A 22,907-nucleotide genomic window follows, 5' to 3' on the forward strand; every position below is an offset into this window, starting at 1 on the left:
TTTACGTATTTATGATATTTGATAGTAATGTATCTCACCTTTTTATCTATTAAATCTAAACATGATATACATGAGGTAAGAATTGAAGCATTCATCCATTTTTCCTTTCTTCCTTCTCTTTTTATATTAAATTAGTAACAATTCTTCCTCCATATTCAAAGCCCAAGTTATTAATTTCTGGAAGTGGAATCACATACACGAATACATAAATAGGTTATACTATTAATATTAATTAAGTTGGTAGTCTATATTTTATGAGCATGACTTGTCATAATAAAAATATACTACTCTCTCTGTTTAAAAATGTAAGACATTTTTAACTGAATCTCACCTTTTAATAAAATAGTTACCTATTTTTAAATTAACCTTATCTTTTCATATTTATCTTTATTAAACACCCTACATTAAATATAAAATTATTATCAATAGGGGCACTTTAAAAAAAAGTAATGATTACACCTCAAAAAACTAAAAATACCTTACATTTTTACATATTCAATTTTTTAAAAAATGTAAGACATTTTTTAATAAAAGGAGTATCTACAAGATAAGCATGTGATAATATATCTTGAAAAAAAGTAATATAAATCATTAAACATTTTAAAAAACTAATCAGGTCAAATTAATGAATTAATTATTAGACCTGCCCCATTTCTTGAATCAAGTCGGGTTTTACAAAATTTGAAAAAGAAATAGAATAGAATAGAATAAACAGATAGATTCACGTGAAATGTCAAGGAAAATTATCCTTTTTTTTTTTGGCAGAATGTCAAGGAAAATTATTCACAAGTATTCTATTCAATTTTTTAAATTTCTAAAAGTTTTATGTTAAATGCTTGTACGGACACTTATAAATGTTCGAAATCTTATTGTTCAATACTTGAATTTAATTCTCATAGGAACAAATATCTTTAAATTTGATACTTTCAAGTTGAAATATTTTGGGTTAAAAGCTATACTTGAAATGGCTTGGATGACTTTGTTTGAAGTATTTTAAAATTAGGAATTAAGAATATTTAAAATGACAACAATCAAAGAAAAAAGGGATCACAACCAAAAACCTAACCTAATCTACAAAATTATGAGTGGGTTGAGTTTCTTGGCTTTCAGCAAGTGGTAGGTGAGCAATAAAGAAAACACCTAAAATAATTCAATTCAAATGTTTAATAGGTTAAAAAAAAAAAAAATGTAACACTTTTTATTATATCCGTACAATATTTAATAATTTAATAGGCCCCACTTGCTTCTTCTTCTTTTTTTTTTTTGGCGAAAATTGAAGCTGACTCTTTGGACTACGATCTAATTGGAGAGAAACGAAGGCGAATTTGTGGAATGCACGTTTTCTTTTTCTTTTCCATTCTTCTTGTGCAGATATGTAATATATTTACTCCTCTGTTCTTATTTACTGTGTGCACAAAAAATGTATTTATTTTTATTGATACTTTCAATTATAATTATATTTTTTGATCTTTTTATTCTTATTAAATATTGAAAAGGTTATTCAATGCTAGAGCATTTTATTTTTAAAATATGTATATTTAATATGTGCAAAATTAAAAAATTGCTGAATTTTTAAATAGAATAAATGAAATTTAAAATTTTTCTTAATTTCAATAATAATATTAAAAGTGACTTATAAATAAAATAGAAGGGAGGATTTTCTTATTAATAGCAATAATATTCAAAACATAATCAAATATTTCTTTGATTTCATTGCTCAATATCATGAGGAATCTAAAGGTATTACCATCATTTATCTAAATTAAGTTGAACCAATATTTTGCATGATCCTTACTAAAAATGATGTTTTCATGGGTATTTTAAAAATACCTTTGATGTTTTTATTTAACTCAATTGTACATTTAAAATTATAACTTAAAATTATATGATAAATTAATTCAACTTTCTAAATCAGAAACAAGCACCTCTCGTGACATAATTGAATCCTATTGCACGGAGAAAAATATTTTCTTAAAAAAAAGAATTGAAAAAAGCAATCATCTCAATTTCTTTTTCGACGTGTTTCTCAATTTTTTTTTTTAAAAAGACACTTCTCTGCATATAAAAAATTACATAAATGCAAACATTTCTCTTGATAAAAATTTCGAACCTAAATTCGTTGTACCATCGAATCCTAGTATTTTTGCAAGACTCAAGCCATGGTTGTGCTACGTAGAGTTGGTAAATGGGCGGGCCGAGCTCATATGGGCCCGGCTCTTATGGGCCTAGGCCCTAAAGCTCGGTTATCTCAATTTTACCTTAAAATTGAAGCCCGGCCCTTATTTATAAGGCTCAGGGCCGGGCCCGTAAGCCCGAATAAAAATAAAATAAAATAAAATTTAACATTAAAATTTATTTAAAATATTTTAAAATTTAACATATATCAAACCAAAGTCTCACATAATCTAAAAAATGAACAAAAAAATTAACAGTCCAAATAAGATGAAGGCAAACATCATCATCAATCCTAATCAAGATCTCCCTCATTATCATCCATAAATAAAATATTAAAACCCTTAGATGTAGGTCTACTTGTGAAAGATGGAGGCGGAGACTCAATATTAATTATTTCTGTAGCTTCTTCATCATCACCTACAATAATTATTAATTAAATTGTTTTATTATCAAATATATATCTATATATATATCACAAGATAAAATATAAAAATTACTATAAAATGGCACAAAACAATTTAAACAATTGTTGGTACAAAATACAAATTAATGTTTGCACATTATCTGGAAAGAGGTAAAAAAAATACTTTGTGAACAGTAAAACGAGCTTGACGGGCCGCCCGGGCTCGAGTCCGTTTTTCTAGGGCTTAAAAGGGCCGGGCTTTGAAGCCCGGTTACCCTCAAAAATGTTAAATTTTTAAGCCCAAACCCTTATTAAAAAGGGTTTAAATGGGTGGCCCGTCAAGCCCGGCTCTTATTTCCGATTCTAGTGCTACGCTTACTCTCTCTTTCTCTCTAAATTTGGTTGTCCAAGTGAGAGAGAGAATACATATAATATTTAGATTTAAAAATGAGTATATTTAGATTAAAATAATGCTAATAAAATTAAATTTGAGTATTATTGAAATGAAATATCGATGGAAACTGGAGACAAGCTCATAATTGTTGTCTCTGAGTTGGGTTGATAGGTCAGGAGTTTGTGTCTGCCAGGTACTGGCCTGCATGATAGCAGCATCTTCCTCCTTCGTGGATAATGTTTCACGCAATCATTTTTTTTAATTAAAATAATTAAATTCCTTAAAAGTCGTGGCTCACGCATCTAGAAGAATTTTGCTTCCCCCTAATTTTATATTTTCAATAATAAAAATATAAGATATTTATTAATTACTTCTTCTACGACGGATTATAAAATATTTTTAAATAAAATTTTATATATCAATAAATTTTATTAAATATATTCAATAATTTTATTTTTTAAAATAAAAATATAAATTTTTAAAAATATCAATCATTAAATATATTAAAAAGAGAATGAACAGAAATTAATTAGAGAGAGAGGATAATATTAAAATTAATGCATTTAATGAAACCTTAATCTATTTAAAGTGTTTTATATTTTAAAATAAAAAAATTATTTTAAAAGTGCTTTATAATTTAGGATGGAGGGAGTATTACTCACTTTATATCAATATTTTCTTTCAACTAATTTTAATTTTAAATATAAAAAATTTAGCATACATAAAAATTATTTTTTATTTTATTCTTTGTATTCATTTATTTAAATTTTTGCGTAAAGTTATTTTACTCATCTTAAAGTGCATTGGTAATTAGTACTCCTTTCGTTTAAAAATGAAAGGCATTTGTAACCGAATCTCTCCCTTCAATAAAGTAATTACCTATTTTTAAATCAATCTTATTTTTTAATATTTATTCCTATTAAATATCCTATAATAAATATAAAGTCATTATCAATAGAGGCACTTTTTTTAAAAAAAGCAATGATTGCACTTTAAAAGATTAAAAATACTTTACATTTTTTAATATCTAACTCCTCAAAAAATACCTTACATTTTTAATGAAAAGAATATTAAAATAAAAATAAAATAATATATATTTTTACGAGAATGAGAATTTTATTGATATGAAAACTGTTTTAAAAAAATTATATTTTTAACCAAAATGAATATTTATTTATAGTTGTGTCATGTAATTTGACTTAATTTCTTTTCCGTATATTTTATATATTTTGTGTGCGCAACAAACATGACACAGCATACAACCAATTAAAATAGATAGTGAATTTTTTTCCCAATAAAAATAGATAGAAAAATAACGTATTATGTCAGATCTTTCCTGCTCATTTATGCCCATGATATTTATCGTACGGAGAGAATAAAGTATAAAACATATCAAGTTATCAACAACATTTGTATCAGTAGAAGAGACTATAGTTGTTTAAATACGATCTTGAATTTAAGTAGTGAATTTCTTTTATTTTGATGAAAAGAAAAATAGTGAAATGAGAAAAATTGATGAATTTTTTTTTAAATAGTAAATTTCCATCCAAACAAAGGGCGAAAGAGCTATCCCTAATTAATCCTCACAATGCTCAAATATAACTCAGTCAAATGCTTATATAATAATAATAATATAAAACATATAAACAAGTTAATAGTGGGAAAATCCCACTCAAGGACCTTGATAGAAATATATTTACACTTACAGACCTTGCCTTTAAGAAATTGCAACAAAGAACCTAAGCCTTAGCTGAGAAAAATATCCATTAGGACGAAAATACAATAATACATAACATCAAATTATAGAGTATGGACCACGTGTTTGTAAATTTCATAAAGTTAATTGCCAATTATGGACAATAAACTTGTAAATTACCAAAGTTTTAAATGATTTATTATAAAGTTTTCCTCACTTACAAGTGAGTTGAACATAATTCACAATTAATTTTTCATAACTTACAATTGCAATTACATCAGACATATCAAATTCGAGTTTTGATTGGTTTAGTATTCAGCTTCACCATAGAGTGAATTACACATAATTTACAATTAATATTTTTTCTTTTTCAGTATAATTGCATCAAACATGAAAAATTTTGGTTTGATCTCGATGATTTATTGTTGAGTTTTCATAATTTACAAGTAAATTATTTGCAATTAACAACTAAGTTTCCATACATTATCAATGATTTACAATTAATTTAATATATGAGAGAAAAACAAAAATGCCCCAAAGTATACAAATAATAAAGAAGTACCACGAAATATGATAATTATTATGTCGCCTATAGGGAGTTGTATGTCATATTGGTTTTTGATGAAATATTAAATTTACTTCCGATTTAAAATTTGAAATGAAATATATGGTTGATACTTGACAGTGACCAAAAATAGGGAATGATATTTTTTCTCGGGCAAATGATTAAAACTTGATAGGAAATTACAAGTATATTACTACTATTTTTTCCGTTTTTCATTAGGCTTTAGTCATTTGCTCAAGAAAAGTTGTTACTCTGTGTTCTTAAGTAGCCATTGTCTCCATATGTTGCATTTTATTGATTAAAAACATAACAAAAAGAAACTTGTAATTGCTTTTATGTTTTAGTGATTTATCTAAGAGAATTTGTCACTTCCTATTCTTAAATAATCGCTATACTTCACATGTTACATTTGACTAATAAAAAATTGGGAGAAAGGTACTTGTAATTTATTATTAGCTTTTAGTTATTTGTCCAAGAAAAATTGCCATTCTCTATTCCGAAATAATTACTGTCTTCCATATTTTATTTCAAATTTTATATTGGAGGCAAATGGTCATTTTGCCAAAAACCAATATGCCATACAAGTTCTTATATGAGACTACACGATGCTTGTCACATTTTGTATTATTTCTTTATCTTCTGCAGGAATTTTTTTTTTGGTTATTCTCCCTTATATATATATATATATATATAGAGAGAGAGAGAGAGAGAAGAGCTTCTGTAATTTACAAGTGCAATTTCTTGAATTCAGATTTCATAGTGTGACTTGGCCATTAATTATACATAGAATCAACGTAAAATAATGTCTACAAAAATAAGTATGGACATTATGATCATAATAATTCAATGTTTCTTCTTCCTTTTTCTCCTTGATATTATGACATGTTATGTGTGTGATCTCATTTTTTGGTAGGGCTGATTTTTAAATAATAAATAGATTATGTTTCAATGGTCAATGACGTTCCATCCCTGCTGCTTCATCTTTCTTATTATTATGCCCATTTTCCATCTAATAATAATAATAATAATATTATTATTATTATTATTAAAAGATGGTATCCCTGGGACAACTTCTCATGTTTCCATTTATTTTTAATTTTTTCAATATAAAATGCAGTCATGAATTCTCCTAATCAAAAAGTTAAATAATATATATACAAGGGTTTGATTTAGGTATAATTTATACCTCACATTTTCATATAAGAAAATTAATGTTGTAGATATATTTTTTAAACAAGAGTACTTATTTTTAAAGGGTATAGGCCGCCCTAATGCTCTGCCCTTCTAATACCCTTTGTATAAAATCATTACCTTTACTTTCATTCGTTTTTTCTTTGATAATTAGATTCCATATTAAATAAAAGACGTTTTAATATTTTACGGGTGATAATGTGCAATTTTACATTTTTTTAACTATTTTTCAAAATTTTAGATAAAATCTGTTAATCAAAAGAAAAAATAATTTTTTTTACCAACAAAAAAAATAATTGAAAAGTTGAAACATTATATTAGAGGGGGATATTAGAGGCCCAATCCCATTTTCAAAAAAGAAAAGAGTCATGTAATTTGAATATCTTTTGACAAGGAATAATTTACTCAAAATAAAACAACACTTTTTTTGTCCATAAAAATAAAACTACACATACAATTAAAAGAAGATTAAATTTTTTATTCACATTTTTATTAGGTACATTTTTTTTTTACCAAAAGTATCCTTGCTGATAACTGAGATTAATCTCCTTTGAAGGATTTGAATTTGGGACACAACTCATCTCTTTTTATTCTTATCACCTCACTGAATTGGTTCTAAATGACTATTGGTTTAATGTAAATAATCCATGGTATTAACTTATGGATCAAAGATCTCTCATACATACATCAAATTAATGCATAATAACTTGATCAGGTCTTTAAAATATTATCTCACACTTTCATTTAGGAGTGACCATCGATTCGGTTTGCCGTCAACTAAAACCGATCAACTAAATTACACATGAAATTTGAATTGAATCGAAACAAAATACATGATCAAATCATATTAAAACTGAATTAAATTATAACAATTTGGTCCAATTTGTCTATTCAGTTAGTGAGCTTTGATTTGGATTCATAAAGTTTAATTGTTTGCACATTTTTTTAGTCCTTTTTTCCCTTCTCTACTGTTAAAGGTCCAAAAAATAGTCATTCTATTCCACAATTCATAAGAAAACTAATACAAGCTATCACTACTAAATAAAAATAAATAAATTATAGAAATTAAAAATGAAACCACACAAAACAAAACAAAAAAATACTACTACTAATACTAATAATGGAGAGCAGAAAACGGAAAATGGAAAAGCAAACAATGAAAAAAAATGCAAAGATGTTTTTTACTTTGCCTTAGATAAGAGCTTGAATAGATGGAGAGGAAAAATTAGAGGTGAGGCAGGTTAGGTTGCTTTTCCTGATTTATTAAATTGGTAGTAAAAAAATAATTTATTAAATTTTAAAAAAATATAAATATGTATTATATAAATAGTACATTGAGTTTGATCTATTTATTTTAACAATTCTTAGACCAAACTAAATTGATCGATTAAAATTTTTATTTCAAAAAAAGTGAATCAAACCATATAATTAAATAGATTGTATTAAATATATCAAATTCAATTTAAGTCAATAAGATCTTCTATTTCAATTTGGTTGGCTTACTTTCATTATAGCCTTTGCTTGTGCTATTTATTTATCTCATCTACATGCTTGTCCACCAAAAGACATTCAGGGGTAAATATTGACCCATATTGTACTTGTGATTTGTCTAGTTGACCTAACTAGATTATATTAACATAGTAAAGGTTTCGTGTTGCATAAAATTTGAGAAATTAATCATGTTATTTCAGATTGATGAATTATATAATTTGTTAAAATTTATATTTATATTTATATATAAATTATAAATTATAAAGTGATTTATAAAAAATCTATGGTAAAATATAATTGTTTATGCATGTTTGGTGTTTGGATTGTAAATGAGCATTATTGGCTTGTAAAAGGAATTATCCCTAAGCTATATTTTCTATTTATAAGATTCTAAGGGGAAATTCAATTTTTCTTATGAAGTAATTAAATTATATTTTGCTTTTGGAAGAAATTAAAAATTAATTTTTTTATGATCTAATTTTTTTTAAATTAATTGGGTCGGACCAAGTTGAGTTGAGTTAGTTGGCCGGCTCAAATTGATCACATGACATATGGCCCAATTTACTAGTTTACAAAATGTATTACTAAAGACATGACAATATATGCTAAAATGCACTTTTAATTTTTTAACTTTCATAAAGTTTCATTTTGATTCTTTAATTATATAAATTTTTTTAATTATTTAACTCGAATGTAATTAATTTTATAAATAAAAATTCATATATTAAGCTTTTAAATATTTAACGAAACACTTATTGTTGAGATATTAAATTTAAATTTTTAAAATAACAATGATTAAAATGAAAAAAATAATTATTTAAAATTAATGATATTAGGATTAGATGATTAAAAATATATTTTATAAAATTAAGAGGTTAAATTAAAATATTTAAAACATAGCTTATCAAACATTTTACTAGTAACATTCATTCCATCCAAACTGATCCTGGACTTTCTGCAAAGAATTTTTATTCCATCTCTGTCAGCAGTGTACCGTTTTTTTTAAAAATATTTTAATATTCATAATATTATAAATTAAAAAACTGCAACAGACTTTTTAAATTAAAAAATTGATTGAAAGTTTTTTGAAATAAAAATATATGTGCTACTGATACCCAATTATTTTATATTGATTTATCAACTAGAACAGCATCATCCTGTTTCACAGAATGTTTAAATTCAAAGTTCACATGTTCTTCAAAAGGAAAAAAAAAATAGTGCTCAGGAACTGTTTTTTCATAAGTTGATGATTTTTTTTTGTCCCAAAAAAAAAAGTTGATGATTTTATTTTTATAATTTATATTGTATTGATGGTTTTGTTGAAAAAAATAATAATAAATTAAAAATGTTAGTGTTTTCAGTTTTCACATTATTTTCCTTTCGTGACATCAGTTCCTTCAACCGGCGACAACCAAAGCGAGGGCTTAGGTCCTTCGCTAGGGTTTGCGAATCCGCCATTGCCCATTGCTATATGTTTATGCTTGTTACAACTACTTTTTGCTTCTACAAGCTTCAAAGTTCTTACTTTTGTGCTTTCCCTTTGAACTCGATCCTTTTGAAAGACTCATGTTCCATGTGTTCTCGGTACCTGATTCGAAGTTCAAAGGTACTCCCTTTATTCTCCACCTGTAGATTTTCTTTATCTGTGTGTTCTTGCTCTTTTTAGTTTCCTTACATGGTGTTTTAGAAAAATCGTTCATTTATTTGAAGCTTGCTTGAATTTGCATCTGGGTGTTGACAATTCTGAAGCTTTCAGGGGAAAGATTTGATTGTTTGTTGAGATTGTTTTTGCCCCAAAATAAAGTCAATTACGAAGAAATTATTTGATCTCGAGCAAGGTTTTGCAAATTCTTATGTTCGAGTTTGAAGTGATGGAGGGCATATGATTGGAAGGTAAGATGCTTTTGTGATTTGGGTTTGGGGATTGGAATTCGATCGATCTGTTGATCAGATCCACTTTCAAGTCAATGAATTTGACACTGGATATTGCATGTTTTAATTATGATGAACTTTAAACCCATTTAGATGCCTTAGCATCAGATACATTCCAATGAAAAAAAAAAAGAGGTTTATGATGGGTTTCTTGTGATCCGGTGGTTTTGGTGTAGAACACTGAGGATCCTGAGGGGGTTCTTCTCTGAAGTTTTACAATGTCGTCTGCGGATAGTCAGGGCCCCTCAACACCTTTTTCCTCCATTGGCCGCTCATTATTTGGTATCCGGCGGGAGCAGGTTCATTCTGTGGAAGTGAGTCATGAATCCAGATCCCATGATACAGGGCTTGAATCATTCCAGAAGCAGGTTACAGATAGATTCCATGAACTTTGTGGGGTCAGTGATGATGAAGTGCTCTCTATCCAATGGATGCTGAAGCTCCTGGATGCATTTGTCTGCTGCCAAGAGGAATTCAGAGCTATTCTGCTGAATAAGAAAGAGCAGGTCTCAAAACCCCCTCTTGATCGGATAATTTCTGACTTATTTGAGAATTCAGTAAAGGCACTTGATATTTGTAATGCAAGTCGTGAGGGGATTGAGAAGATTCGTGTGTGGCAAAAACAAGTGGAGATTGTCATGTCTGCCTTGGATTCTAAAAAGAGAGCATTAAGTGAAGGCATGTTTCGGAGAGCAAGAAAGGCACTGATGGATTTGGTACTGGCAATGCTTGATGAGAAAGACACTGGATCTGCCTTTTCACAACGCAACCGATCCTTTGGGCGTCATAACACAAGCAAAGATAAGCATCATCACTCAGGGCATTCTCGATCTCATTCTTGGAGTGTATCTCGCTCCTGGTCTGCAGCCAAGCAACTGCAATCCATTGCAAATAACTTGGTGCCTCCTCGTGCAAATGAGATTGCTGCAACAAACGGTCTTGCTATTCCTGTGTTTACAATGTACTCTGTTCTTCTGTTTGTTATGTGGTCTCTAGTTGCAGCGATTCCTTGTCAGGATAGGGGTCTGAATGTCCATTTCTCAATCCCCCGGCAGTTCTCATGGAGCACTCCCTTAATCTCACTTCACGAACGAATCTTGGAGGAGTCTAAGAAGCGTGAACGCCGGAACTCAAATGGCTTGTTGAGGGAGATATATCAAGTGGAGAAATGCACCCAACACTTGACAGACTTGGTGGATTCAGTCCAGTTTCCATTGACAGAGGAGCAGAAATTGGAAGTTGAACAGCTTACAGAGGAGTTAAACTTGATTTATGAATCTTTTAAAAATGGTTTGGATCCGCTGGAGTGCCATGTGAGGGAAGTTTTCCGGAAGATCATGACTTGCAGAACTGAGGGGCTTGAATACTTGAGTATGTCAGGCTATAGAGAGTAAAGAAATTGGTGAACGGTTACAGAGGAGGATCAACTGTACAAATTTGTGAAGCGTACACATTTTGTATCTTGCTTTTTGGAAGGAGGAAGAGATACCAATGCGTTTAGAGTATAAACTATTTAGCTGCCTTGTATTTATCTCAGTACTTGTGTGAAAGAACATAATGTTCCTGAATTTCTCATGCCTTATTTTCTCATATGGTTTATGTCTTACACTTGCACTGGACTTGGTATATTTGTAATACAGTAAATTTACAATGAGAAAAAAGAAAATATATTTATGGCCTTTATGCCATCTTTTGGTGGTGATACTGCTGCTAGCAAGTATTACTACTCTGTCTACGTCTTTTTATTGCTGAGAAAAGACGAAATGTATTCCTGCATTTTGGTGACAGAAAATGCCATCCTCAATAGTTTGATTGTGCTTGATACAATCAAATGAGATTACAGGTGTCAGGTGACACTCACGGTGCCTAAGCAACATTATTTTAACTTCCATTGCTTATCCAAACGGGCATGAAGAGATTGCAATCAGGATTTGGGGCCCTGTTTAGTTACGTTCACGGTGACGCACTCTTTAAAACGAGTTGTTAATGACTCGACAATGAGATCATTCATGTCTAATGATTTGCATCTGATGACATACAAACAATAAGCAATAGCAAATTCCCACCGTAACATTGAGAATTTATTTGGGACATTGAATGAATATTTTAAGAAACTGAGGGTTTTGGAGTTTTAAAAGTTGCCACCAAATGCAGAACCGTCAAGTACTTGGTGAAAGTGTTTGCTCACTTTACTGTACAAAAAGATTCTACAAGTGTTCAATCCGGATTAGTCTGGATCCTGTTTAATCTCTTCAGCTTGAGTCAAACGAGCTCAAGATACCTGGTGCAATATTAAAAAAAAAAAATCTTCAAGAAATTTCCAACCTGACTTTGCATTTGTAATAGGCTGAACATGCTAGTCTTGAGGAGTTGATCTATAATGATAGCTTTCTCATTCACCAGTCAGAATATTTCAGCAGTGTTGTCTAAATAAAATAAACAGTAACTTTATTGAAATTTCTTCGAATCCCAACTGAGAATGTACAACAATTTTTTCTAGGTTCTAAGCCTACTGATCTAACAACTTCTAAAAACTTTCAACAGTTATTATACACCTATGCTTCTGTTACTTGTACACCAAGTAATACAAATAGCCTGACTAGGCAACACTGCAAGCCCATAATCAGGTCCTTTGGCAGAGCCCAGTAGAGACTACTAGCAAAAAAGGTGCATCCCTATCTTGGACAATGAACAATAAAATATAAAAAACAGAACAGCAAGTAATTCACAGGCCAAGGTCCCACAAAAATTCAATGGCTCTAGACACTATGCCCCTGTGAAAGAAAAATGGAGCAAAATTTGGACAAGGTAGGAAAGGATCTACCGTTTTTTGTCCAACTATACCCAACTGAAGTAGTTTTGACCTTCAAAGGACTTTAACATGGCACCTATGAACTGTTGTGATTCCAATGCAGGGATCAGTTACACAGGTCCAGAAATCTTGTGCCAAAAACCTTTGCCATTTTTAAAATCGACTGAGTCGGCTGACTTCTGTGTAGACGTCTGCATGATTAAGTGAAGAGCTCGGGAAACGACCACATTATGAACTTAGCAAAAACGTCAGACTCCAAGAACTCAATATGAGCAGCCCGCCCTATGAGTGTGTTTAAGTTCTTGCCATATAAGGATGTATTGAAGTTGATGTCACAGCGCATGACCATGCCATGGTCGGCGAGAGCATTAATTTGGTGCAAGCAATTATTTAGCATCTCATGGAAGACTTTCCCTTTTTTGGAGTAATCCAAAGAAGCTGATGGACAATGTTCAATTCTGGCAGAATGATATGGAACATAACCATCCTGAAATCAAATGAAGAGGAAGCGCAATGAAATGCTTATACAAATAATAAAGAAAGGTAATCAATCAAGTATTTATTAAAACGGAGCTATTTAATTATCAATTTTACACAAAAGCATATCAACAGAAGTCAGAACAAGTTGATACCTGTAACAAAACCAACACAAATGTGTAGCAACCATATAAATAAGGCATCAAATGGAAATATTTTCAAGTAAAGGACCATTGCAGAAATGTTGAGGGAGTTGCAACTATGCATTATTTTACAGGTCCTATGGAAGTGAGCTTTCATTTGGGGGGGGGGGATATATGCATATATATAGAAGATAGCTTTCCACTATATTTCTTTTAATTAATTATTGCTGTTTTTTCTTCTTGATACATTAGTTTCAGACATATAATCTCTTTTCACCATTTCAGAAATGACCAAATAGCCGAATGTAAGATGTTGGAGTGGGCTACCATCTTGGACCCACAACAAAACAGCCCTAATTTACCATGTATTAGTAGGTATATATTTGTATTTATTTTATATGATCTGATTATTCTCTTTAAGATTTTAGGATTATCATTTTTTATGTTTTTCTTATTTTGGAGAGATTGCATCCGATCTCATGCTCTCTATTCCCTTATATGTATTCTGTTTCTCTGATTCAATGAGAATAAGAATCCTGCCGCTTGCCTACTAAATTACACCAAACCTTGGGATAGAATTCAGAAAAAAATATTTGCCAATGTAGGTACTTTCTGAATTTCAAGCTATGGAAATTATCATCATAAGCACTCCAAAAAGGTTACCTGAGGTGAGGATAAAAGTATTATGTTCCTGAAGTTCACCAGTGTCTTCTTCTGCAGTACAAGAATAATGATGTTTAACTTCAGCAGCTAAAACTAACAAAATAGCACTTCTTTCCCTTTGTTCCCTTCATCAAAATATGCAAACCAAATTGAAAAGCATCGAAAAATATGCTGTAAAGATTCAAAAGAATAAATAAGCTACGAGACTCATAAAGTCCAAAACTTCAACGCAAACGGCTCCTTTGCAGCCAAATTTCCAATAATTACTGCTTTCCTCATTCCACAACCCTCAAATGTCTTATATTCACCATATAAAAGAGAAAATAAGCATACATTCACTATTCAATACCTTGGAAAGATTGTAGATGAAGGTGTTTTCAAGATCAGGATCATCTGTGAATGTCAGCTGATGGATGCATCGCATATCCTTCAGCTTTTTCAAGAGCCACAACCCTGAATTGAATACTGAGTTTGAACTATACATATAACCCAGGTGAGGACCCGATATTGAAACATAAGTATACAAGTATCTTAGATATGGCTCCATGATGCTCTCTGCAATTCAAAACCCAAAAAAAAAAAAAATCTTTTAATAAATATTTAATTGTGATAGGCACTATTTTTTATGATTTAAGCATGCATACAACCTGCTAAAGCAGTTCTGATAATGAGATTTCCAATGGAATGGCCAACAAAACTAAGCTTGATATCTTTCAGGCGCCCACTTCTTGAAAATTTATCCATCTTCCTTTTGATGAAGGAGATCAACTCCTCTGCAAGTCGTAAACCCATCTCTCTGAAGTCCCCAGATGTTTTGTCTTCATTAGCCTCTGACATAAGGAATTGTATCTTGGGGTCTATCAGCAGCCATTGGTTCCGAACAAGCCGTAAATCCAAATGATGACCCTGTAAATGTTTAAGTGATGTGAGGAATAGAATCAAATAATCTACTAATAGAACAATAAGGGGGACAAAACAGAATCTAAACTTGCCAATGAAATGAATTCACTATAACTATAAAGTAGGAATGCCATCAACTAAAATATAACAGATAACGGTCAGTAAAAGCCACAAGCATCTTTTGAGAACAAACATAATTGAGATAATAAGAAATGCAATAATATGTCAGTAAAAGGGCAAGCAAGAATATTGCAACAAATAAACCAGAGTGGAAACTACATTGCAAACAACATTGCCAATTACTCATTGATTTGGGCGACTGATTGGCCTATACTTGAAACCTGTATAATAAACCAAAGCCACCCTATAATTTTAGACATATTCCATAGAACACCAATAGGTGGGGCATGACTTCAGCAAACAAAAAGACCTAAAGAGAAATGAAAATAATTTAATACTGTTTAGAGAAAGCAGCTTACATGTGTAGAAGACAAACGCATGACTATGACTGTCTCGATTAAAAATGAGGTTTAGTGCACATATAAAAGAAATTAGGATGGACGATTCCCGTATGTATTAATAACTTTCTCAATGAAAAAAAAGCTTCTGGCAAGATGAATTCAATGTTAAGCTTCTATCAGGACAGTAAAACTCTTTTGTAGTTCAATTAACAAAGAAGCAAAGTTTCTTGAAGCAATCATGCTTACTTTTTTACAACCATCTCAAACTCCAAATAAAAGAATACATCCAACCCTAATATCGCATGGCTATAGTGGCTAGAACCAATCACTAAGATAAGAAAATAAATTATATTTAGTAACTGGAATTTATCAACCGGTATTATTCAATGAGATGTATTAACATGTATGCAAATAAGTTACTCATTTCAAGATGAAAAGGAAGTAGCTTCCTATTATAATGTTTATACAATGTATAATAATGTGCTTCCAAGCCTATTGCTGATCATGTCAAAAAAAAAAAGGCCTATTACTGATGGTTGACGTGAGTGATCTGATACAACAACAACAATAACAATAAGCCTTTATCCCACTAGGTGAGTGATCTGATAGTTTGTCTTTATATACTACAGGCTCACTGTTGTACGAAAGGGTTCATAGAAGTGATTAGACCTCAAAATTTTTAGGACTAACCAAATCTGTAGTTGTGTAACAAGTCATTTGAATAGTGTATTACATGGTATGGCATTATATGGACTGTAATTCCTCCCACGAGCTAGCTTTTGGAGTATGAGTTTCTAAAAGGTCCATATCAATGGTATCAAGGACTTGAACTATCCTCTACCCTCTACTTCTCTCCCTCATTCTATTTTTCTCGCCTCTTCTCCTCTCCTATCCTCTTGCCTGTATGTTGATGTCCAGGTAAAAGTCTCTCCCACTTGCCAGGCATGGGCGCTAGGTTGTGGAGAATGGTGGAATGATGAAACCTATTACAAGGCATGGGACTTGAGACTCACTTGATGGACTTTGGAGTTTTTAACCCCATGACCTAGCTTCTATCGTGACTCTCTTGAAGGTTTATATCAGTGGCAAATTGGTATAAGAGCCTTCTACAGCCCTCTATTTCCATTTTCTCTCCCATAGATACTCTTCTCCTGTTCTCTCCTTTTCCTCTTGCCTCTGTATTAAAGTCAAGTTTTGGAGGTCTCTTTTCTCTTCACCTCACCTGTGTGTGGAGGTCATGTGGTGGACGGTGGTGAAATGATAAGACCAATTGCAAAGTATGAGACTTGAGTCCCCCATCAGAAGTATGGAATTCTGACATGTGGTTTATATGGACCTTAGGCTCTTCAATCTCATGATCTAGCTTTTGAGATATGGCTCTCTGAACACAGAAGCTACCTTTTTGGCTATGGCTTTCCTAAAGAATGGATTCTTTTTTAGATATGGCTCTCTGAACACAGAAGCTACCTTTAGAGATATCACGCAGCAAAGTGAATGGATTAGCTTACAAATGAATAAGTTTTCACAGCCACACAATTTGAATTCACAGCTGCAAAGGTATCTCAAAATTGACATTGAGCTCAAGTCAATACATAAAGCCAACTTAGTAATATTGTAGCTGGAAAATTCTATTAGTTATGAGAGTGAAAATTATCCAATTCTAAAATTTCCAACAGATGCTGCTTTTCTGCCCCCAGTCCCCAGCAGCTATAGCAAGAAAAACCTCAGGAATGATGAACCGACAGGATTCAAAAAAGATGTATCACTAAGCCGTGGTAATCTAGAGGAAGGAGGTAAACCCCTCGTTTTAACCAAGAATTTGGAAACATCATAGACATGCTTCAAATATGGATACAAAATTTAATGTTTTTAACGAAAAAGTAATCCTTCAGGTCTATCATGAGTGGTTTTTTGTACTTGAAACCACGTGAAGATAATTCAGAGATCTTTCATTTTCAGTTTTATCCTGGATGAGATATACTCCCAAACAAATGAAGGTACAAAGTAGCAAGAAATATAAGTAGAAAATCCCAAGCAACTATGGGAAAGAAGGAAACCACAAGAACTGAAACATGCCTGAAATCCATGCACAAAAACAACTACTCTCAAAACTTGCCCATTTTGTTGTGGGCTACTCCCAGACTTGTTTGTGGTTCTAGATCCATTTTCCAAGCTAAGATTTGCTTTTGCCTCCAAAGGTTTGAAGTATAAATTTAAACTTCGAGAACGGTCCATATTTGCCATCCGTTCTATAATAATAATAGGAATGCGCAAAGGATCCTCGAATATATACATGTCTTGAAGTGACCGATTATTGATCTGCATGAAATTCATATGTCACAACCTTTTTAGATAAGAGAAGCATATACAACAGTTTCCATTCAGTAGGGAAAGGAAAGATTACAATACATTATAGATCAAAAGCAATGACTCACCCTCATTTGTGCTATACCTCGTCTATGAAGTTCCGCACGCATTGTTGCAGTCTGAGCAGGCTAAACAGAAAAGAGAGACACCAGATTCAAAGGAATTGATTTAGTTAAGCAGATTCTCATGCAGCAATTTAATGACAAATCTCTAACATAGCAGAAGACAATCAAGTTTATGATTTTTGTACAATAACATGTTAGATATTTACATCATCAGTTAACTTCCTTGAATTTAAGGATCTTCCATGCATGCCCCAGCGTGTTAGTGTTCCTTCAACTTGATTGCTCACATTCTGATGGGGCATCTCAACTATGGAGTGCACCATCCAAATTGACCATTCAGATCTTCGATCAATAGCCCATGAATGACGTAGAAATTCAAGTATCTTTGTTTTGTTTTCCCTGGGTTAAAAAAATAAAGGGAGGGGAAACAAAATCAAGTAATTGCATCGATTTAATCTAATGCTAAAATTATTAAAGTGCCTCTTGTGTCACAAGAAACATTCATGCTAAGACTTTATTTTACTAATAAAAGCATCATAATATGTATAAACAAAAAAGAAGCTTCATTCAGAAGAAGCTAAAACTCTCTTAGCCTGTAGATTAGGCTTGAGCTTGGCTGATAAAATAAGGAAATATCTGCCTTGACATCAGGAAAAAAATTGAGGAACTAACTTTTCCAGATATAATAAAGATCATAATAGGTGCAGGAACATAGAATTAGAACTATGGGCAACTATCAAGTTGCCACTCTTAGATAATTAATGGACATGTAATTACTTTAGTAATATATGTTACCTATGGAATTTTAGAAATGTATTCCACAGCTGTAAGAGCTGATTCCCCATAGACTGATAAGAATTTAACAGATCGTCCCAAGATAAAGACTGAAAAATTTGTCAGTATGAATATCAATATAGTCAGTAGCCTTCTGTTGAAGGAAAAGTTGAACTACTACATAAGAAATAAGTTATAAATGACAAAGCATCCACACTGGCAGATCTTCTACCTCAGCACTGCCTTCTGAACTGTTAGATGGTTGCTGTGACAACCTACTATCAGTACTGTCCAAATGTACCAGTGGAGAAGAATTAGATAATTTTGTATGGTCAATTGTGGAAGTCATTCCAGTAAGATCGATAGCTTGGTTGATTCCTTTGCTAATTCTTCTCAGATCTTCAAGGAGGATATCATGCGCAGCCATTAATGCTTTGATGAGCTTGACCTGATTTGATATTTTCCCATCAGTATAACTTACTAAGGCAATAAAAAGGATTTCAAGAGAAAAAATGTATAAAACATGCCTTGTTTGACTTCATAGAATCTTCATCATGAGCGCCTTCAGAAGACCCATAATCACTGGCATAATACAAGTAATCAATTATTAGAGCTGCAAAGTATGTAAAACAGTAAATGGAAGACTCTAAATTATTAGGATGCAACAGTGACCAGGATTATGATGCAAACTTCCAAAAGCTAAAACTCTGACAAACCTGGGTACCTTCAGTCGGCTTGTGTGATAGCTAGCTTTTTGTAGACTGACATGAACACTTGTATCGACAAGAACAGCATGTGAAACATCAAAATGGACAGGACAATAAGAATGCAACCCCAGAAGGGCTTTAGGGGGAATTCTATACTCATGAATTGAAGCAGAGTAAGCATTTGGAAAAGCCTGCATCTCAGCTCTGCACAATGATGCAAGAAGTTCCAAGGTTCACATCTTCAAAGTGACAATAATTATAATAAGAAAATAAACTCAAATTCAATAGATATCCATGTTCTAAATTTCATTTGTTTAATATGCCAAGGAGCAGGAATGGCATCATTGACTAACCCAATATCAGATGTAAGGGCCTGCATAAGCTCAAACTTCAGGATAACAGCAGAGGATTTTGCCTGAAAAAATAAAATCAATCATGAGCCAACATATTTACAAACTAGAGGGAAAGAGTCATCTCCATACATTCAGCAGTTTTAAAGAAACATCAGCGAGCATAATTGAAATTGATAGACTTCTATAAATTGATTTTGACACATAATCATGGTATACTTACATTATTGCTTGTCTATTGTCTGAGCTCATGTTTTTCTGATTTGTTTTCTTTCCCAAGTTCTTTACTTTGTTCATTATTTATGTTTCCATTTCATAGTACATGCTGAGGGAACTTTCCACTTCTTTCAAGAACTTCAGTATTCATTTCACGTGAAACTATATTTATCAAATTTACAATAATATGTCAGGACATTTTTGGGGCATTCAGTTGGCCACATTGGAAAACCTCAAAAGGCCAAGCTAACACCAAACCATCACATGAAGCCTCAAAGATATCCTTATTTTTTACTTTTTTGTAAGACAAAAATATCATGCTTTTGACAAGCTTTTCTCCATTTATCCCTTTTTTGGTGTCAGCTACCTTGTTTATCTGTTCAGCATAAAGAAACCATCCCAACTACCTTACCTGCATATATATAATATAGGTCATATCAAACCACCACGGGATAAGACAATTACTGACCTCATGTCCAGCAAAAGATAGGTAGAATGAGATCATGATAGAAAGAACCACATCCTGCCTTGCGTATTTGATTCGAAATGGTGGTGTTGAAAAACTGTTGTCTGCATCATCTATTTTCCAAACTGTACACATATTGTCATAACCAACTTCAGGAGCTGCAGCAAGAGATCAAGGCGGATTCTCAGATTTTACTCTATATTAATTGCAGACAAGAAATAGAAAACCATCTGATGGGCCAAGGCACTTCAAATCAAACATATTAGCGTTACTGCCTTATCAAAAGCATATAGTAGTTATAAACAGTAGGATTTAAGAGCTTGAAGAAGTTTGAAAACATGAAGGGTAAACAATAATAGAAAACCATTCTTTTTTGGGTTTTTTCTTTTCTTTTTCTTTTTTGGCAGAGCAACATATTTTGACTCGTTAAAATCAGATTATGAGAATTACAAGTCCTTCATAAACGGACAGTGCAAATTTATTCCCAAAAAAAAAAAAAAAAAAAGCTGATAATAAAAGAAAACATTGGAAAATAAGCTCTAAAACGTTCTACACTTCCTAAGCTCGAAGTGATATGGCAATGGCTGGATGAAACTCCATCGATCTTTTATACAGAGAATTGTGAGACTTTGGCATCAGGCCATATAAAATTGGCAAAAGTCAATATCATTGCACGGTCCATGATCTGGTTTAGTCAGAATAGAAGAAAAAGGGATGAAAAAGAAACAGCATTATGATGATCACATCATGACTAATGATTCAAGTTTGTCTTCTAAGACCCTGAAATTAAGGTGTCGTGCCCTTTGTTTCCACAGTCCATCTTTTCACAGAACAACCAACACACACACACACACACACACACACACACACACACACACACACACAGGAATATCAAACAGGCCATTTATACAACTCCTATTAAATCAGACAAAACATTGATACCTTGTTGAGGAAGGAAGTCTAAGTAACTACTAACACAAAGAAGCATGATCATTCTAGAAAACTAACTGAAGTTGCAGAGAGTAGAAATAATAAATGAATATATGTTTTGCATACAATATTTTAAAGGCTTGATTAATGACCTATTCAGCATCATATAAAAAATTTTATAGGGCGCCTGCATTGGGTGAATTGAAAAAGCAGAACTATTTGAGCCTCGTCTGTTAAGAAAAATTGATTGGCAAGCTCATTGTAAGCTTGCAGCTACCTATGTGAAAATAAAAAGAATTGACTTGTTCATCATATGCCGCACCGAAGACCAAACTTGCATGGAAATCACATATACTCGCACAAACACACTAATCAAACAGGCACAAGCTCTCAGTGAACCTGAATTTGTAGCTCTATGAATTAATTACTATGTCTAACTACAGAGAAGCAGATGCAGTGAATCACTAATGTCTCAAAAGAATGTAAATATATTCACCTTCATACTGAACTACCCTTGCCGGAATCCCAGGATAGTAATCTTCGTCATCCTCCCATCTCAAAGTAACCTTGATTTTGTACCACCTACATTACATGACTATCCTTTAAAAATCAAAAGAAATACAGAAAGTATTTGAAACAACATTCACCAGAACTCATCAATTCTGCTAAAACTTGAGCGTACCCTTGTTCGAAAAGGTCTAGATTATGAAACCTGTGAATGTAAATGGCGACTTCATGAACAGCATCCATCATAGAGAATAGATTTGCCCCTGCAGGACCCCGTTGCCCGACATTCAGCAACCTTTTGGTCGACATATTTCTCTGATTCAGACCCATAAACCATCGGAGTCTCCGAATCCCAAACATGAGTGGCACTGGCAGATACTGTGATACTGATATTCAATTCCCAAATAATCATCCCTAGTTGTTCCAGTAGAAGTTGAGGAAGACCCACAAGTCCTGAACCAAAATAAACCCCACCTTCTCATACCCCTTAGTTTCTATGCTTACTAAACCCATCAAGAACCTTTCCCTCTTCAAATATATATAGCTTTAATGTCAACTTGCAGAGCACATCTGTAATGTAGGTTTTGAGTTGAAGCAATTGATGGAAGAGAGTTAGGAAAAGTTGGGATGAAAATGGAGGAAAGGCAGAAGGAAGGTATGGAAAGAACTAAGAATGAAGACGGACTTCTTCGTGTAATCATTCGTGTACCTTGTTGGCACATAGCAGGGCTGTTAAAAAATAAAAAAATAAAAAACAAGAAAGAAAGAAAGAAAGCAAAGAAAAAGGCATCATTTTTTTTTGTCAAACCCTACAGGAGCAGGTGATGATGATGGCATTAATGATTGTTTTTTTTTCTTTTGTTTTTCTATTAAAGTCCCCGAAAAGATAAAAATGGGAACTTTGAAAAGTGCACCACGAGGTGGAAGAGCATGTCGTGTCGGTATAGCGTAGTCACGCGGCCTTGTTCAGCTCACATTACACTCCTGACGTTTTAGCTGTGGGGATCGAAAATCACGGGTCGTGATCTTGTCTGGAAATGTTTGAGTGAAAACTGAAATGCATTGATAGTCGAACAAGAAAGAACCTAACAACAGATTGCAAAAAGAAAGCCAAAAAATCAATTCATCATCCATCCCTTCAGCTAACAGTGGATGATCAAAGGTGTAAAAGGAGTTCACAGTAAAGTGAGCTTTTTTGGCTAATCTACGAGCAAGGCTAACA

The 22,907-nt window shown here is 32.2% G+C and overlaps 2 protein-coding genes across 6 annotated transcripts; one reads left to right on the forward strand and one right to left on the reverse strand.

Annotated features, from left to right (window-relative positions):
- The first annotated feature begins 9,285 nt into the window (after positions 1 to 9,285).
- On the forward strand, positions 9,286 to 11,528 carry LOC129285154 (protein ROH1-like). Of its 3 annotated transcripts, none has more exons than XM_054920719.1 (3): positions 9,287 to 9,521; positions 9,626 to 9,808; positions 10,024 to 11,528. In XM_054920719.1, exon 3 carries the CDS (start codon positions 10,066 to 10,068, stop codon positions 11,239 to 11,241), a length of 1,176 nt encoding a protein of 391 aa, XP_054776694.1. In that variant the 5' UTR covers positions 9,287 to 9,521; positions 9,626 to 9,808; positions 10,024 to 10,065; the 3' UTR covers positions 11,242 to 11,528. The 3 variants fall into 3 exon arrangements, with proteins under 3 accessions (XP_054776695.1, XP_054776694.1, XP_054776693.1); XM_054920718.1 differs by having other exon boundaries at positions 9,672 to 9,808; XM_054920720.1 differs by lacking the exon at positions 9,626 to 9,808 and having other exon boundaries at positions 9,286 to 9,521.
- Positions 11,529 to 12,217: 689 nt separating this feature from the next.
- On the reverse strand, positions 12,218 to 22,467 carry LOC129285863 (uncharacterized). 3 transcript variants are annotated; one of them, XM_054921804.1, is made up of 15 exons: positions 21,861 to 22,467; positions 21,675 to 21,760; positions 20,252 to 20,373; positions 19,570 to 19,631; positions 19,226 to 19,420; positions 19,037 to 19,091; positions 18,742 to 18,957; positions 18,531 to 18,619; positions 17,942 to 18,134; positions 17,739 to 17,798; positions 17,380 to 17,622; positions 14,590 to 14,848; positions 14,292 to 14,497; positions 13,943 to 13,993; positions 12,218 to 13,146 (listed from the first exon to the last, which is right to left on the reverse strand). In XM_054921804.1, exons 1-15 carry the CDS (start codon positions 22,043 to 22,045, stop codon positions 12,859 to 12,861), a joined length of 2,310 nt encoding a protein of 769 aa, XP_054777779.1. In that variant the 5' UTR covers positions 22,046 to 22,467; the 3' UTR covers positions 12,218 to 12,858. The 3 variants fall into 3 exon arrangements, with proteins under 3 accessions (XP_054777779.1, XP_054777778.1, XP_054777780.1); XM_054921803.1 differs by having other exon boundaries at positions 20,252 to 20,406; positions 21,861 to 22,458; XM_054921805.1 differs by having other exon boundaries at positions 20,252 to 20,406; positions 21,675 to 21,773; positions 21,861 to 21,970.
- Positions 22,468 to 22,907: the final 440 nt, after the last annotated feature.

Source organism: Prosopis cineraria, unplaced genomic scaffold, assembly GCF_029017545.1.
Source record: "Prosopis cineraria cultivar Desert tree isolate PC_DT_omini unplaced genomic scaffold, ASM2901754v1 PC11, whole genome shotgun sequence".
NCBI classification, from domain to species: domain Eukaryota; kingdom Viridiplantae; phylum Streptophyta; class Magnoliopsida; order Fabales; family Fabaceae; genus Prosopis; species Prosopis cineraria.